The 17,500-nt window shown below is 50.0% G+C and overlaps 1 protein-coding gene across 1 annotated transcript in view; it reads right to left on the reverse strand.

Annotated features, from left to right (window-relative positions):
• Positions 1-17,500, reverse strand: part of plxna2 (plexin A2) — a gene marked incomplete at its 5' end in the record, with an annotated part of 56,981 nt that overhangs the window by 22,173 nt on the left and 17,308 nt on the right. Inside the window, 7 exons of the mRNA XM_083676001.1 lie at positions 2,950-3,184; positions 4,212-4,355; positions 4,716-4,955; positions 11,331-11,424; positions 14,047-14,214; positions 15,103-15,239; positions 17,278-17,395. Coding sequence (XP_083532127.1) covers positions 2,950-3,184; positions 4,212-4,355; positions 4,716-4,955; positions 11,331-11,424; positions 14,047-14,214; positions 15,103-15,239; positions 17,278-17,395 — 1,136 coding nt within the window. The remainder of the gene's footprint in view (positions 1-2,949; positions 3,185-4,211; positions 4,356-4,715; positions 4,956-11,330; positions 11,425-14,046; positions 14,215-15,102; positions 15,240-17,277; positions 17,396-17,500) is intronic.

The following is a 17,500-nucleotide window of genomic DNA, read 5'->3' on the forward strand; positions in this document are numbered from 1 at the left end:
ATCTCCAAACATTAGTAATTTGCCCCCACTGACATCCGAGTTAAAAAACCCTTTGTTCTGCCTGTCAGGAAAAAAACTAAAAACGTAAGAGCTATTTCTCAACAAAAAGAAACAAAAAGCTTACATAGATACCCCCCCCCCCCCCCTCCCCCCCACACACACACACAGTGTCCCGTACCCACACACACCCACACCCGCACCCACACCCACACTTGGCCAGTAAATTGGCTGTAGCTGAGGCTCCGGTGTGCCCAGTGTGAGACTGCAGGTGAGATGTGGTTAATTGGCTCCATCCTGACTGAGCCCTGGGCCTGACTCTGCCCTGGGGGGGGGCCCGCTATCTGCAGCCTATCACAGACACAGCAACCCCCTGTCACCCCCCCCCCCCACCACACACACACACACACACCCAGCCCCTGGTCTATTGCTCAGACAAACACACACACACACACACACACACACACACACACACACACACACACACACACACACCCTGGAGTGAGACCCAGGTACCCCTCTAAATCCACCCTCGGGGCACTCCTCCTTCTGGCCACAGCTGATGATTTAAACATGACCCTTCTGCCTCTTTCCCAATTCTTCCTGGCTGCATGTCAGGATGTGGCCAGGGCTTTAGAACTATAAGCCCCATGCAACCTTACACTCTCACTCACACACACACACACACACACAGTCACACACACACACACACACACACACACACAGGCGAGCGCATGCACACACACAGAGACACACACACACTCACACATGGGCGAGCGCACGCACACACACACACAGACACACACACTGTGTACCAGCTGGGACCTACATGAGCCCAGAGCACAAAGCCCCCACTATTAACCTCTCTGCTTCTGCACTGGGAAAAAAAGACCAGACAACCTTCAGGCAACCAGGCAATGTCATTTAGAGGATGTAACCTACAAGTATCTTCTTCACTTCCTTCAGTTAACTTTGCTGCAGTATCCTATTCTGTCCTGTCATTCTGAGAGGCAGATTCGGATGAACACCTGACCTGACGTGATTGGTTTTTTGGTTTTCTTCCACTCCGTTAATTCACTTCTTCTAGGGTTTCTCACGACGTCATCCACCGTGTCGTCCGACAGGTCGTTAGCGGACTTATGAGTGTGAGTATCGTGTCGCAGAGAGGATGTCACGGTCTTTTGTAGCAAGCGTCTTCTCTGTGACTCATGGGTCTGAGTGGTGGTAGCCTGGGAGCCAGGGCGGGGAGGTCGACTGACAGGGGTGAAGGGGGTGGGGGGGAGTCTCCTGTTCTTCCCCTGGGCGTGAGGTCAGAGGTCAGCCCGTGTAGTGTACACACTGGTGTAACCTCTCTTTACTCCGGGGCCGCCAGGGAACCGTGTGCAGCGCGGCTCAGAAGTGACATGGATTTGTCGGTGGGCTTAACGAGTCATGAGTAACGACCCGTGTGATATCTTCATATGCTAGCCCATGCAAACATATGGTGTACGCGCACACACACACACACACACACACACGCACATGCAAGCGTACACACGCAAACACGCGCACGCACGCACGCACGCACGCACGCACGCACGCACACACACACACACACACACACACACACACACACACACACACACACACACACACACACACACACACACACACACACACACACTTCACACACACACAAACTTCACACACACACAAACTTCACACACACACACACACTTCACACACACACAAACTTCACACACACTTCACACCCACTTCACACACAATTCATCCGTGAGCATCTGAAAACCCCACCATGAAATAAAGATGATGTGTCCTTCCAGATCTCTTCATACAGGAGTGGGAATTTACGTGTTAACTCCACTGGGTTAATCAATGTGTGTGTGTGTGTGTGTGTGTGTGTATGTGTGTGTGTCTCTTAGTGAGCGACAGGCACCATGTGTGTTGCAGTGTGTCACAACAGGGGTCATGAAGAGGGCAAACTGGCAGAGTGTATGCGTGCGTCAGGTAAAAAGTGGCTCTGAAAGTCCCTGACCCAGATTCACAGTCATTTCTATTCAACACAGTCTGCTAATTAAATCGTGTACACAATAGTACGCTTTCCCAATTGCGTGTCCTGGTTGCTGCATATAATAGATTTTTTGACACTACATAAGATACACGATGTCCGGGCAATTGAATTTGCGTGACTTAGGTAAAAAGCTCATCTTTGAATACAATCGCGAGGCGTTTCGGCAGCATTAGGCATTCGCTTCGAGCGGTTAAGGTCAGGATACGTTGTCAGGGGAAGGCATTAGCGACGATTAGCAATTTGCAAATACTGTTGCCTTCGAATCTGTGCGCTGCAGTTACTGACCCCACCACCCCACCAGCCTCCTTATACGGTGTTCCGCTTTCAGCGTTCACCTACCAGTACAGCTACACGCGTCAACCGGGACATGTGACTGGGAACGTGTACTGTCGTGTAGAGTCAGGGACCGGTAAGGGACCGGTCTGTTTCTGTTACATTATGCAACACCCACAGCGCACCAACAATTTTACTACTACTACGCACTGCAAAAAAACAAAAACAAAAAAACACCCTATTTCCTCTTTCATACCACGCGCAACTGAACCTCAGCCAACGTCAACTTTCCTCATTTAGCCGGGATCGTGGACGAGACGAGCTGCTGTCGTCGTGATCTCTACCGGGAAGTATCGATAGAAAGTGGATTCAAAATATAGACGCCATTTAGCTGACGCTTTTATCCGAAGCGACTTCTATTGCAGTGAGTGCGTACGTTTCAGTATATATGGTCCCAGCGGGAATCAAACCCACGACCTAAGCGTTGTTAGCGCCGTGCTCTACCGACTGAGCCACAGAGGACCAAAATGGCCGCGGGGGGGGGGGGGGGGGACAGTGCCATGGTTTAGGATGCCGTAGGCTGCCGCATCTCTGGACTTGGTACTCACCCTCTTTGCACTCGAGGGCGACCCGGGACTCCAGGTTGTCCATCTGCATCTGCAGCCGCTTCAGCGTGAGGTCGTTCTCCCGCGACTTGCGCTTGTAGGCGATGAGGACGAGGATGACGATGATGAGGAGGAGGCCGCCCCCGGCCGCGATGCTGACGATGGCCGGGAGGGTGAGCAGGCTGTCTGACAGGATGTGGACGGCGCCGGGGGACACGTGGAGGCCGCCCACCTGGACCTGTTACAGGACACGCACGCACGCGCGCACGCGCACACACACACACACACACACACACACACACACACAGAGTTAGGTTTCAAAACAGATACAGTACGTACGCACAAACGCCCGCACACACACACACACAGTTTCATTTGTACAGTGTGCATACACATTCGCTAGCTAGCTCTCTCTCTCTCACACACACACACACACACACACACACACACACACACACACACACACACACACACACACACACACACACACACACACACACACACACACACGCCTACACAATGATGTGGGGAGAGAGAAGTGTTCTGGGGCTTGCACTCAATAAGTGAGCGACTGGTAGAAATAATTGCACTGGATACTTGCGGAACCTTTTGACAGCTAGAGTACAGACACGCTGCTCTCTCCCTTTGACCTGTTCCTCTCAGCTGAATGAACAATGATGAGTGCCGAAATAATGGAGTTTACAGGTCAAACGTTAGGGAAAATAAATCACAGACACACCAACACACATGCTGCAGAAACACCCACACACCCACACACCCACACACAGACATGCATGCAGACACAGACACAGACACAGACACAGACACACACAAAGACATACACACACACAGACACACACACAGACACACACCCACACACCCACCCACCCAGACACATACACAGACAATTCATCCGTGAGCATCTGAAAACCATGAAATAAAGATGATGTGTCCTTCCAGATGTCTTCATACAGGAGTGGGAATTTACGTGTTAACTCCACTGGGTTAATCAATCTGTGTGTGTGTGTGTGTGTGTGTGTGTCTCATATGGAGCGACAGACACCATGTGCACTGCAGTGTGTCACAACAGGGGTCATGAAGAGGGCAAACTGGCAGAGTGTGTGCGTGTGTCAGGTAAAAAGTGACTCTGAAAGTGGCTGACACAGATTCACAGTCACTTCTATTCAACACAGTCAGCTAATTAAATCGTGTACACAATAGTTCGCATTCCCAATTGCCTGTCCTGCTTGCTGAACTTTACTGACCATGACTTTGTACTGTCCGGTGAGGTTGGGGGGCTCACACAGCAGCTGGCTCTCGGACACGGTGACGGAGCAGGGCGTGTCGCCTATCAGCACCGTGTAGTTGAGCTTCACCGCCGCTGAGGCCGGGGGCACCAGGTTTCTGCCCTGTGGAGGGAGGGGGGGAGAGAGGGGGGGGGATTTGATTTCACAATGTAGAATACAGTACAAACTCTCAACGGAGCGGCGGATGAGGTCACCTGAAATGCATTGGATCCCTATGCGTCTATCATCGCCTATCATCACATACACACATGTTTCTGTTCCAGTAAAACACTACGGTACAGCGTAGTGGTTCATTGCCCATTCAAATCCCCTACATCGCCATGCACGGATGTATGTATGTTTCATTTATATAATCATAATATGTATATATATTTGATTCAACCTTGCATTTATCCAGGATAGTGTCATTGAGATTCTATGCATTTTTCATGAGAGACCTTCATAAGCGCTTCCGTGCTGTACCTTGAGGATGATGGGAGAGCCGGGCTTCTGCTCCAAGACTCCGTTGGGGCTGAGGGGCTCGAAGTAGGGGTTGGGGTAGTAGAGGAAGTTGGTGTTGTTGTAGACCAGCAGGCTCTGGACGTTGTTGAAGATGAAGCCAAACTCGTCGGCGTGTTTCACCGTGTCCAGGCCCGGGCGGTACTCAGCCATCAGAGACGGGGCCAGGCAACTCATACTGGTGACGTTCAGCACCTTGCACACCTGAGAGAGGGGGAGGGAGGGAGGGAGGGAGGGAGGGAGGGGAGCGATAGAGAGAGAGAGAGAGAGAGAGAGAGAGATGAATAAAACAGTCCTTTATACAGAGAGAGAGAGAGACAGAGAGAGAGAGAGAGAGAGACACAGAGAGACAAAGTTTTGCTGAGCTCCTGGGATGCTTTTGGGAGGCTGCTGCTGCTGCTCACTAAAAACTAAAAACCGGCAGCACACAGATACACAGTAGCCATCATGCTCTAATAATCTGAGCTCTCCAAAATTGAACATGAAACATGTCGAGCGGGATGAGCTCAGGCGGTGCTGTACGCCCTGTCCTCTTTTTCCTTTGATTCCAGAGGAGAGAGAACATTTCAGAACCCTATTGTTCATTACAGCCCAAAGTGTTGTCCTTCACAATGAACATTAGTAGAGCCTTTAAACCTGCTGTGTTGCTCCAGGCCCTGAAAATGTGCACATCAAGCCCATTTATGGACCCCGCGTCCAACCCGCAGTTTCACAGACATCGGCCCGAGCCTTCTCGACCCGCTTTCGTGCAGATTCAATGTATGATCAGATGCCCGACCCGGACCCGCAAATAGATTTTAAAAAACCCAACAAAAACCAACAAAAACAAACATACAAAATGGATGTCAATTAAGGGGAAAAGGAGGACAGACGGTCAGCAGCGCAAACAAGCGGAATAGAAATCTGAATGAACCTCGAGTCTTTTAGCATTTTCATTTCAGAGGAATATACAGACTCAGCCAATAGTAGGAGGGAAACCAAAATACCGTTCCATAACATAGTCTACATTTTATTCCCATCCGGGTGTCTGACACAGGGCAGGGGGGACGCTGTCATCTCCCCCCTACGTTGCTCATGCAGTATAGATGCTGCCCAGGCAGGTTGAGATGAAGTCATGCTGTCTTGACTAACACTACAACTCCCAGAGTGCTCAGGGGCAGCCATACCCCCCCCAGAGAGCCATGTAGTGAGCTGATGGTGCACTAACAGCAGGGAAGGTAGATTGATTGCTTCAGTGCCAGGCCAGACCGGGAGCTTTTTATCACATTTTCTCTCTCTCTCTCTCTCATAGCTCTCTCAGGGGAACAACTTAATTAGAGCTAAATAGCTTCAAAGCTCGGTATCGCTGGCGAGCCCCACGCCTCCTACAGTACCTGGTCGTCCTCCTGCTTCGGAGCCGGGAGGACGATCGATACCAACCCATTCCGGTTTCTCCACCCTTTCATTTCGCACGCGCGCAAGCGATGCAGGCGAGTCTTTGTGAGCTGGCGTCAAGAGTGTGTGTAGAGTGAAGGGGGTGGTGGTGGGGGTGGGTGGGCATGTCTACCTCCAGACATGCTCTTTGAGGTAAGAGTACAGAGTGAGCGTCGTCCCTGTGCTTTGCAGGAGTCGGGGGTTGAATTATTAAGTGGGTGTAGTGTACTGTGGCGTGGTTCTGTACTGGAGGGCCCGTGGAGCTTAGGACCGGGTTCAGCAGGATGTTAGCTCCGCTGTCAGGAGACCTGGCAGCTGGAAACACGGTTCCGACATTACGGCTGTCCCAGCTACACACACACACACACACACACACACACACACACACACACACACACTGCTCTGTGTGTGTGTGTGTGTGTGTGTGTGCGTGTGTGTGTGCGCGTGTGCCTGCGTGTGTGTATGCGCCATCCGACATTACAAGGCCTAAACGCTCCCATGTGGCTGTTCCAGTAGTGTAGTGACATCACCGCTATTCATGTTTGCATGCTAGTGAGGACTGGAGTACGAGAGAGAGAGAGAGAGAGAGAGAGAGAGAGAAGAGAGAGAGAGAGAGAAGAGAGAGAGAGAGGATAAGCTCGATAGCACTGGTGACACACTTTCTCCGAGCGTCTTCTAATCCCATTACACGTTACAGCAGACAGCTGAGATGAGAGTCAACATGAGGGAGGGCACACACAGTACAGTGGGACTCCATCTTATCTTCTGCTATTTTCTTTTTTTTTTAATCAAAATCTGCTCATGAATGTATCAGGCGTACACGCTCCATACCTTCTAGTTCGTCGCTCGCCAAATAAAGCTTCAAATCCGCTATGATTTCAACTCAGAAGGAGGCTAAAGTGAAACTAAAGTTACATGTGCACGTGTTATCTCGGGCGTTGAGCTCGGGACATGTGATGTCGACAGCCGCAGATGCTTGCACAGCGTCTCTGCCTGTCTTGGGTTGGAAACGGCGAGGCATTTGCAAGTCAACGATGGCTTCTCCCGCCATCTGTTCAGCCTGAGCTGGTATGCTGTGTGTTTTTTCCCCACACTCACGTCGACAAATTTATTCCCCCTCTCCTCTCCTCTCCTCTCCTCTCCTCTCCTCTCCTCTCCTCTCCCTGCCGGCCTGAATCCCGTCTTCCGAGGCAGGCACTCATGTACGACTGTGCCGCGGTGACTGAGTGAGAGTGATGTCTGTAAATCCAGAGAGGCGAGTTGTCTGAATAAGTCACCGAGCTTAGTGCTTTATGGGTAGTGATGGAGGGGGGAAATGGTGAATTATGGGTAGCGAAGAGGGAAATGGGCCAGCTGAGCGCCACAGTGGGCGGGGCTTTCCCACATGCTTGTCAATCATGATACTGTATATACTACTACTACTACGTATTAATCAATAATTAATACCACGCTCAATAATGAAACACTGCACGTGTCCAATGACCCAAATACGAAGAAACAGCGTGTTAATAATACACTGTTTATCGAGTGATTACATTTTTTACAATTTAACTTATATTGCCAATAGAGTGGATAGAACATCCCATGCTCCAGGCTATCTGCAGATATAGGCTATTGTATATGCAAACCCTCCACATCCAGTATACAGTGGCTTCGGGTCAACAGATATATAGACAAAAATAATTGGAATAGTGCTTTTTTTTTTTCTTCTCTTCTCCTGGCACTGGAGCAGTGCATTGCAAACCTTTAACAGCCCAACTGGCCCCCGAGGCTGAATTCATTAGTACAATCTACTGCAGCCCACTCGGCTGGTCTCTGGCTCACAGGGGAGAAGGGGAGCGGGGCTGAGAGAGGCTCCAGGGCAGTGAGTAGGAAGGCTGTCCGTGGTCTAGGGGGGTTATAGGTCATCTTGAGTGGTGCGCTGGTCATTGACTGATATCACTCCTACGCTACAATCGACAGCGCTATCCACCTATGCCGGCTGTACGGTCTCCTGCGGCTTTGAGCTGTGTTTCTGCTTGTGCCTTCTCCAAACCCTGTCTGGGCGGTGGTGGTGGTGGTGGTGAAGGTGAAGGTGGAAGAACTGCACTCCACAGAACAGCGGCTTCAGAAATGTGGAAGCAGAAGTGTTGGATTATGTAACTGCTTTGCAGCCGCACCGTAGCGGAGGAGAGAAATCATTCCCGTACTAAATGAGAGCTGCTGCTTTGAATCCTCGGCCGGGGCGCGCTGCGAGCATTTGAATAATGCCCTCTGTTGTTCCTCCGTCGATATGTACACGTGTAACGGGAGCCTGGCCGGGAGACAGGTGGGGAAACGGATGGCAGAGCTGAACGCTCCGGAATGAGGCGAAGGGGAACCCTGACAAGACACTAGAAGAACAGGGCTTTGAGTTTCATTTCCCACTCCGCAAAAAAAATGTATTCCCTCAAATCTGCCCCTTGTTCCCTATATCTTTACAAGCCGGATCTGTGAACAAGGGGAGAGAACAAGGGGGCAGATTGAAGGGGGGGGGGGGGGAACAACTTTCTGGAACGGAATGCAACCCAAGTAGAAGCCCTAGTATTATTATATGTGACAGATGTGGATAATAGAGAAGCAGGGAATAATGTATTCTTAACCCGGCTTCTTTATTCCATCTATCTACCTGTTCACTGAGTGTTCTTTGAGTGTTCATTACGTGGCTCTTAAAGGCGATGCCTTGCCGTTCCAATGGGGGGGACAATGTTCTAGACGGAGTGTCTGATTGCATTGGAGAAAGGACCGTAAGTGCCTAGCAGCTCCCTACACATCCCCCCCCCCCCCCCCCCAATACTGAAGTAGGTCTGTGATAAGCTCCAATTGCACCTGATCGCTTCTACTTGAGGTTCGGAATCATGACATCACCCAGACATCTTAATGGTCGGCAAATGTGACGAGTTGAGTTCTCTGTGAGCCGAAAATGGGCGGGTGATTGAAAAAAAAAAAAAAAAAAACCTTTTAGGCTTTAATCAAGAACAATGATTAATGTTTCAATTGTGAACCGGTGACAGGTACAGAAAATGTCACAAAGAAAATTGTCTCCCCTCGTTCCGTGGCTTCTTTTCTTCTCCGTGAATCTCTCGCAGGTGACGGGGGAGGGGTAGGGAGACGAGCAAGGCAATTTAAGGGGAGGCAGGTGATGCTTTGAAGGCTGACTTGACAGGCGCTCACCGTCTGATTGCTAGGCTGCGTCGCTGTTTGCCTTTCCCCAGCGACAAAGGGGATAGGAAAGGATGAAGAGATCCATAATTGTAACCTCAGCAGTTAATACAAATTCACACGGCTCAGGTTGTGGAAGGAATCAAAGAGATGTGGTGGTGGGGGGGGGGGGGGGGAGGGCGGGGTGGAGGGGTGGGGGGTTGAGAGTGAGACTGAACGCCGCACTTTCAAAGCTGCCTGCAACCTGACAAAGCCAGAGAGCATTCACACACAAGTCACATTCCATTTCCGGAGATTTTCAAGAATTTCCGGTTTCTACCCTGCAAATGAAAAGTGTGACTTTTAAGTTGTGTCCTGAAATGGCTGGCTTTTCCTTCATTTTCCAGGGAGGGGTCTTTTGAAGGGGGGGGGGGGGAGGGCGGGGGGGAGTGGTGTCCCAGTACGGAAACACATGTGGAACAAAATGGCCTAGAGCATAGTGATGATGTTGGGTAGTGGAGCCGTCACAGAGCGTCACAGACACCTCAGCACCGTTTTAAACAACTAAAGCCTGAGATGGAGGGTCAGAAACGCAGAAGGAACGCACTTCTACTGGGAACAAATGGGTTCTGAGATTCTATTCAAGTGAGGCGAGAGATGGAAGTTACGTAAAGAGACTATTTTCTCTGGGTGCGTATGTGCGTACCTGTGTGTTTGTGCGTGTGTGTGCGTGTGTGTGTGTGTGTGTGTTGTGTGTGTGTATATGAGATAGATAGTGGGCATCTCCGTGTATATTATGTATGTTTTGTGGAATATACTGGATGCTACAATGTATTCTCTGACATAGTTCTCTTGTTTAGCACTACTACACGTCTACCTGTTCTCTTCCCTCCTTCCACCCCTAAAGTACTTCTATGTCCTCCTCACCTTCACCCTGAAGAAGAAAAAAAAAAAAAAAAAAAAATCCCATTCCCTTAATTAAACATGGACCCCCCAGGATTGGAGTGCAAATGCAATTCGTAACGATTCCCATAGCCCGGCCTTGATTATACAGGCCCTCTTTATGCTGACCGAAGACTTCTGACAGCAGTTAATCTTCCATTGAAACCCATTAGGAGCAGCCCAGCCCCTTCCTAGCTCCCCCCAACCCCTCCAACCTGCTCCCACACTCAGGGCTCGAGAAAAACTCCCTCTTGAGGAGGTCTTTTACATTAAGGCTGAGCAGTCTGAGCTATAACAACAAGGCTAAGCAGGCGCAGCCGAGAGCGCGGAGCTGAAACGCAGCCTCAGCCTGGCCCTCGGTGGCTGGAGCCTGCTGCTAAAACACTGTAATTAAATAGTGCATGTGCACCACTCTCTGGCTGATGCATTATTCAGGGAGGTAGTTACAGAGTGTTTAGGGAGATATGGCGTGTAGGGTGGTTGTTGGAGCGTTCAGGGGGGTTATCAGGGTTAGCTATGACTCCCTCTTCCCCAACGCCAATTAGTCTAGTTTAGCTGTGATTCTCTTCCCCAACACCACATTTGTACAGTAGGATCTGCTTTATCCATTTGTATCTGGTTTGAACAGTAGTATTGAGTTTGTAGGGTAGAACCCAGTGTCTTCAGTAGTGTTGAGTTTGTAGGGTAGAACCCAGTGTGTTCAGTAGTATTGAGTTTGTAGGGTAGAACCCAGTTTGTACAGTAGTATTAAATCTGTAGGGTAGAACCCAGTTTGAACAGTAGTATTGAGTTTGTAGGGTAGAACCCAGTTTGAACAGTAGTATTGAGTTTGTAGGGTAGAACCCAGTTTGAACAGTAGTATTTAGTCTGTAGGGTAGAACCCAGTTTGAACAGTAGTATTTAGTCTGTAGGGTAGAACCCAGTTTGAACAGTAGTATTTAGTCTGTAGGGTAGAACCCAGTTTGAACAGTAGTATTGAGTATGTAGGGTAGAACCCAGTTTGAACAGTAGTATTTAGTCTGTAGGGTAGAACCCAGTGTGTTCAGTAGTACAGGAGCTACTCACGTTGACAGACTCTCGGCCGGCGTACTTGACTCTGATCCTGGGCTCCTGGACCACGTCTAGGTTGGTCCCAGTCACCATCAGGGGGGTGTGGCCACTGTACCAGACAGAAGACACATGGAGGTGTTAGTACACAGGCTCATATCACACAATGAGATATCACACAGACATACTACAGTACACACACCCACACACACACACACACACACACACACACACACACACAAACATATATATATATATATATATATATATATATATATATATATATATATATATATATATATATATATATATATATCAGATATTATATATATAGATAATAAATATATATTACACATATTACATATGAAGATATTATACAATATGCTCTGGACTCTGGATAAAGTATGAGATTGCACATGGAGATAGTGTGTTGCACAGTGAAATACCACACATGGAGGTATCACAAACAGCAGACTAGACAAGATGACATCCCCCAAAACTTCCTGACCCCCGCAGACCTTTCAGAATTATTATTATTTTTTTTTACCTCCCGTCCAAAAAACAACAACAAACAAATAAAAACACAACAACTTCAAAACTATCTTCCGGAACGTAATAGGCTTTTGAAGAAGATAATGATTAAAGATGCTTTTTAACCGACTTCAGTAGAGGCTATTAAACGCAGCTGGGGCTCTGCCTTTGAAACACCAGAGGCGCGGCAGTAGTTAACATGCAGGGGTCGCCCGCAGCTCCGTAACAAAACAACACAAAAACAAACGCGGGGGGGGGACAGGAGTCTGGGCCTTTCCCTCCAGCTGTTCCTCGCCATTGTCGCGCTCGGGGGAGAAGAAGAAGACTAGAGACGTGGGCCGCTACACACGGTGACCAGACAGACTGGGGCTATAGGCTAGGCAGCTGGGAGCACGAGATTAACCACGCAGAGAGAGTCACACGGCCGCCATATGGCGGATATGTGAAGCGGCGCTGCTGCCGCCGCCGCCGCTGCTGTATTAGCTTCGCTAGCGCTTAGCGCTCTGGAGAACAGTTGGACGCGAGAGTTATTTGATTAGACGAGAGAGAGAGAGAGAGAGAGACGTTTGCTGGCGCTGGGACAAAAACACGGTTCGTTACTGTCCCTATTCCAAGTCCGGAGTGGACTCTGGAGGAGGAGGCTTAGCATGCTGCTGCTCACCTGTACAGCCGATCAAGAGTCCAAAGACAGGGATATATGGTGTACAGTCGGGGGCGAGTGTCGTCTTTACACTGTGTATTGTGCGCTGCAGGTTAGCGAAAGGCGTACGGTGTGGGCAAAGAGGTATTTGATGTAATGTACGGGATGACACATCTCCTTCCCTCCTGTTTACGGTAGCGGTAGCGGTAGAGGTAGAGGTAGCGGTAGCGGTAGCGGTAGAGGTAGAGGTAGAGGTAGAGGTAGCGGTAGAGGTAGAGGTAGAGGTAGAGGTAGAGGTAGAGGTAGAGGTAGAGGTAGAGGTAGCGGTAGAGGTAGAGGTAGAGGTAGAGGTAGCGGTAGAGGTAGAGGTAGAGGTAGAGGTAGCGGTAGAGGTAGAGGTAGAGGTAGAGGTAGAGGTAGAGGTAGCGGTAGAGGTAGAGGTAGAGGTAGAGGTAGAGGTAGCGGTAGAGGTAGAGGTAGAGGTAGCGGTAGAGGTAGAGGTAGAGGTAGAGGTAGAGGTAGAGGTAGAGGTAGCGGTAGAGGTAGAGGTAGAGGTAGAGGTAGAGGTAGCGGTAGAGGTAGAGGTAGAGGTAGAGGTAGCGGTAGAGGTAGAGGTAGAGGTAGAGGTAGAGGTAGAGGTAGCGGTAGAGGTAGAGGTAGAGGTAGAGGTAGCGGTAGCGGTAGAGGTAGAGGTAGAGGTAGAGGTAGCGGTAGCGGTAGAGGTAGAGGTAGAGGTAGAGGTAGAGGTAGAGGTAGAGGTAGCGGTAGAGGTAGAGGTAGCGGTAGAGGTAGAGGTAGAGGTAGAGGTAGCGGTAGAGGTAGAGGTAGCGGTAGAGGTAGAGGTAGAGGTAGAGGTAGCGGTAGCGGTAGAGGTAGAGGTAGAGGTAGAGGTAGAGGTAGCGGTAGCGGTAGAGGTAGAGGTAGCGTTTGTGTGCTGTTGCTTTTGCTGTTGTTGTGGAGACAGAACACTGGCAGATGCTTTGATCTCCCCCGCCTCCCTGCTCTGTTTTGTTGGTCTGGTCGGTTAGGGGGACGGGGGGCGGGGGGGTGGAGGGGGGTACGCTCCGCTCCTCTACCCTTGTCTACCCTCCTCCTGTCCCAGACTGAAGAGACAACGGGGGGGGGTGCCGGGGGGGTTACGCTGGCATCAGAAAAGAGAGGTAGAGGTGGAATAAACAAAACGGTGTCCCTCCCCCTCCATCTTCCTCTCTCTCTCTCTCTCTGTGTCTCTCAGTAGAAGTGGTGCTGCTCCTCTACTGACTAAACTCCATCTCACTGTCATGTCCTCCAGACGCTATGCTGAAACACTATGTTGACTCTATGTTGAAATCTGCTCTGCTTACTTAGCTTAGACATCATCATCATCATCATCATCATTATCTTAATCATCATCCTCATCATCATCTTCATCATCTTCAATGATACTGCAGCAGGCCTGCCCTGCCCTCACCACGACTGGGCTGACTCAAGACAAGTCAACAGGCCAGCAGGTACTGCTGTTGGATGTACTGCTGGGGGCTAGGCGGGGGCTATGGGGGGGGGGGGGGTGGGGGGGGGGGTTACCTGGCGATGCTCCACTCCGGCTCGATGCGCTGCACGGTGGGGTCGTCGATGTACTCGAAGCTCAGGTTCTCTCTGACCTGGGCCCGGTCCACGCTCACGCTGATCTGCACCGAGCCCACCCCGGTCGGTGAGGGGGCTGAGTAACACACAATCTCTGTCATGGTCCGCCTGCAGGGAGGGAGGGAACACACACACACACACACACACACACACACACACACACACACACACACACACACACACGCGCGCACACACTGTCAGTGTCTCCTCCTTGATCCTATCTCTCCACCTCCCTCTCCATTGCTCTGTACACTACCCGCACACCCCCTGAATCTCTCCTAGTTCATTAACACCACCGCGCCTGGTTGTACCCAGACCCCCCATCATCCTCTCTCTCCACTGCCAGAAACACAAGCCAGTAATTAGCCCATATCTCATTAAAGCAGGCTTGACTCCTCAACCTTACAGCATTACAATCAGACTACCACAGCATGCCTTTAAATAGATATCTAACAGAGAGGGAGAGGGAGGGAGGGAGGGAGGGAGGGAGAAGGAAAGAGAGAGGAAGGGAGAGGTGGAGAGGACTGAAAAGGGAAGAAAAGATCCAGGCGAGCACAAGGTTGTCCGGAAGCTATTAACAGAGGGCTTTGATGCAGTAGGTCATCAAAAACTGATTCAGATTTACACACATTTCTGACAGAGGGAGAGGAGAGCGAGAGAGAGAGAGCGTTTTCCCCCAGGGGGGTTCTCACTCAGGAGAAGAAGTGAAGAGAGAAAAAGAGAGAGAGCAGAAGTAAGAGGGAGAGAGAGAGAGTGAGAGAGAGAGAGAGAGAGAGAGAGAGAGAGAGAGACATGGTGACCCAGCACATTATGCAATTGCCAGTGTGTCATAATCACGAGTCGTGACTGTGTTTGAACATGACAAACGTCTTTGTTTTTGGTTCCTGTGGAATATAATACAGTACAGTATTCACAAAACGACCAATGAACTCTCTGTCTCTCTCTCTCTCTCTGTCTCTCTCTCTCTCTCTCTCTCTTTCTCACTCACTCACTCACCCGTAGAACTCGCAGCTCTGGTTCCCAAACAGGACATTGACACTGCTGCCGGCCCCCAGGTTCTCCCCCATGATGGTGACCTTGGTGCCCCCGGACTCAGGCCCTCGGCTGGGGGACAGGCCCTGCACCGACGGCGTCTGGAGGGAGAGATAGGGAGAGAGAGAGAGAGAGAGAGAGAGAGAGAGAGAGAGAGAGAGAAAGAGAGAGAGAGAGAGAGAGAGAGAGAGAGAGGAGAGAGAGAGAGAGTTAGAAGTCTCTCAAGTCACTGTCACACATTTACCTCATGCTACCCTCTTCCCCGTCATCAGAGAGCCGCCGTCAACGACAGCGAGCCCCTGACAGCGAGCCGCTGACGACCCTGTGCACTACAGTACGGGAACGTCCCGTGGAGAGAGGGCCAAAACCTCGAGCTTTTACAGCCCCGGCGAGAGATCCTCCGCCTTCTGTGATGTGTGTTCTGCATAGCTGAAGTTCTATTCCACTGAACCTTTTATAAAGGGAAGGCTGAAAATAACTAGTGTTTACAGCAGGCAGCCATCAGAGGGCCCAGACACACACAGATGGAGAAATATCCAAACAGACAGCCAGGAATCCTAGGAGAGAGAGATAAAACAGCTCACACACACAGACACACACACACACACACACACACACACACAGACACACACACAAACACACACACACACACAGACACACACACACGCACACACACACACGCACACACAGACACACACACACACAAACAAACAAACAAACAGTAACTCCTCCATTCACACTGTCCTTTGTCACACTCTCCCTACATTGCTTTATGAAACAAACGGCCACCTGGAGTTTGTTTTATTCTCTACAAAATTGAAGAGCGCTTTTGTTATGTTGCATTCTCCTTTCATAGGGGCTGTGTGATACTGGGGGAATTGGCAGGTAACACGCTGTAGGCTCCCCAAAGCTCTGTGATGTCTTCAGCTCTCCCAAAGACAGCCAACCGCCTTATGGGTGACAGTGTGGCAGGACTGACCCACATGCAGAAGCACATGGACACGCACGCGCACACGCACGCCCGCACGCCCGCACACGCACCAGGACCCGTTGTTCGGCTTGCTCTAACAGTTGGGGAATCGGTTGAAAAAGGCACTAGGAAAACATTGCAGCTAATTACTAGCTGTTGCTAATTGTTAAGGGACGGCTAATTTTGACTGTGTGAATGTGTGTGAATTGAAGTGTTGATTATCAGTTCGCTGCAGGCTAGGTTTGGTGTGTGTGTGAGACGGCGAGAGGACAGGTGCCGGTGTGTCCCCGCAGGTATGTTCATATTTGTTTACATCTCCTGCAGCGAAAAAGCTCCGCTCTCTCCTCTCCTCCCTCTCGTTCTGTTTACACCAGCTAGGCTGTTCTACTCCCGGCTCATTCCCTGTCCTATTCTCCTGTTCATCATCACCATTCAGTCACACATCCAGAAAGAAAGGCCATCCTTCATTATTGCAGTGAGAAGGTAGGCTTTTCATCAGCTCTGCCGGCTTCGGAATAAACAACGCCTTGATGCGCAATACACGTCAAAGAAAAGCTATCGGACTTCCTCGGTCCGTCATGTGGAAGTGAATGATGTTCAGCGTCACCCGTTCCCCAAGTTTTTGACACGGAGAAGACGCTTTTATCCAAGGCGACTCACGGCGAGTGCGTTTGTCTAAAGTGAGTGAATCATCATCATAACAGAAAAGCCTATGCTACGGTAGCGTGTACGGTACCTGGGACGTGTTTGTTCATTCGTCTTACATTTGTACGGCTACGAATCAGTTCATCTGCTCTAGTGGAATGAAAACAACTTACAAGTGGGAAAAATAAATAAATAATATTAATACGTATATTAATACATTAATATATTAATACGTGGCTAACATATAAATATTTCTACAGGTCGGCAAATGTACTGGTACAGCGCCCACCGTGACCATAATTAGTCTGTCTGTCTCGTCAACAAAACAAAACATATTACGAATGAGGCTAGTAGGAGAATGAACGTCTGGCAAGAAATGTGGCTATTTCTTTTCATGTCAACAGTTCTCGGTCGTTCTGCCAAGTTTTGTTGCAATATTGGCGTGTGCGTATGAGTTATTAGAGTACTGATATTCTCTCTTTGGTTGCCGTTTGTGTACATACAAACATCACGAGTCATCATACCACAAATGAGTAGAGTTGTGAGGAGCGTGTCTTGAGCTCGGGTCTGCACTCCCCGACACACAGCTGGACCGGACCCGCCTTGGTGTCCTCTGAGGTGGCGTCCATCTCGCACACGATCCTGGAAGAAAACACGAAACACACAAGCGTTCAAAACGGCATCTCGAAGAGGCACAAGCGATGAGCTCATCTAATGCCGTATTCCAAACGCACTTGCGCGCGCACG

The sequence above is a fragment of the Argentina silus genome (genome assembly GCF_951799395.1).
Source record: "Argentina silus genome assembly, chromosome: 8".
NCBI lineage: Eukaryota > Metazoa > Chordata > Actinopteri > Argentiniformes > Argentinidae > Argentina > Argentina silus.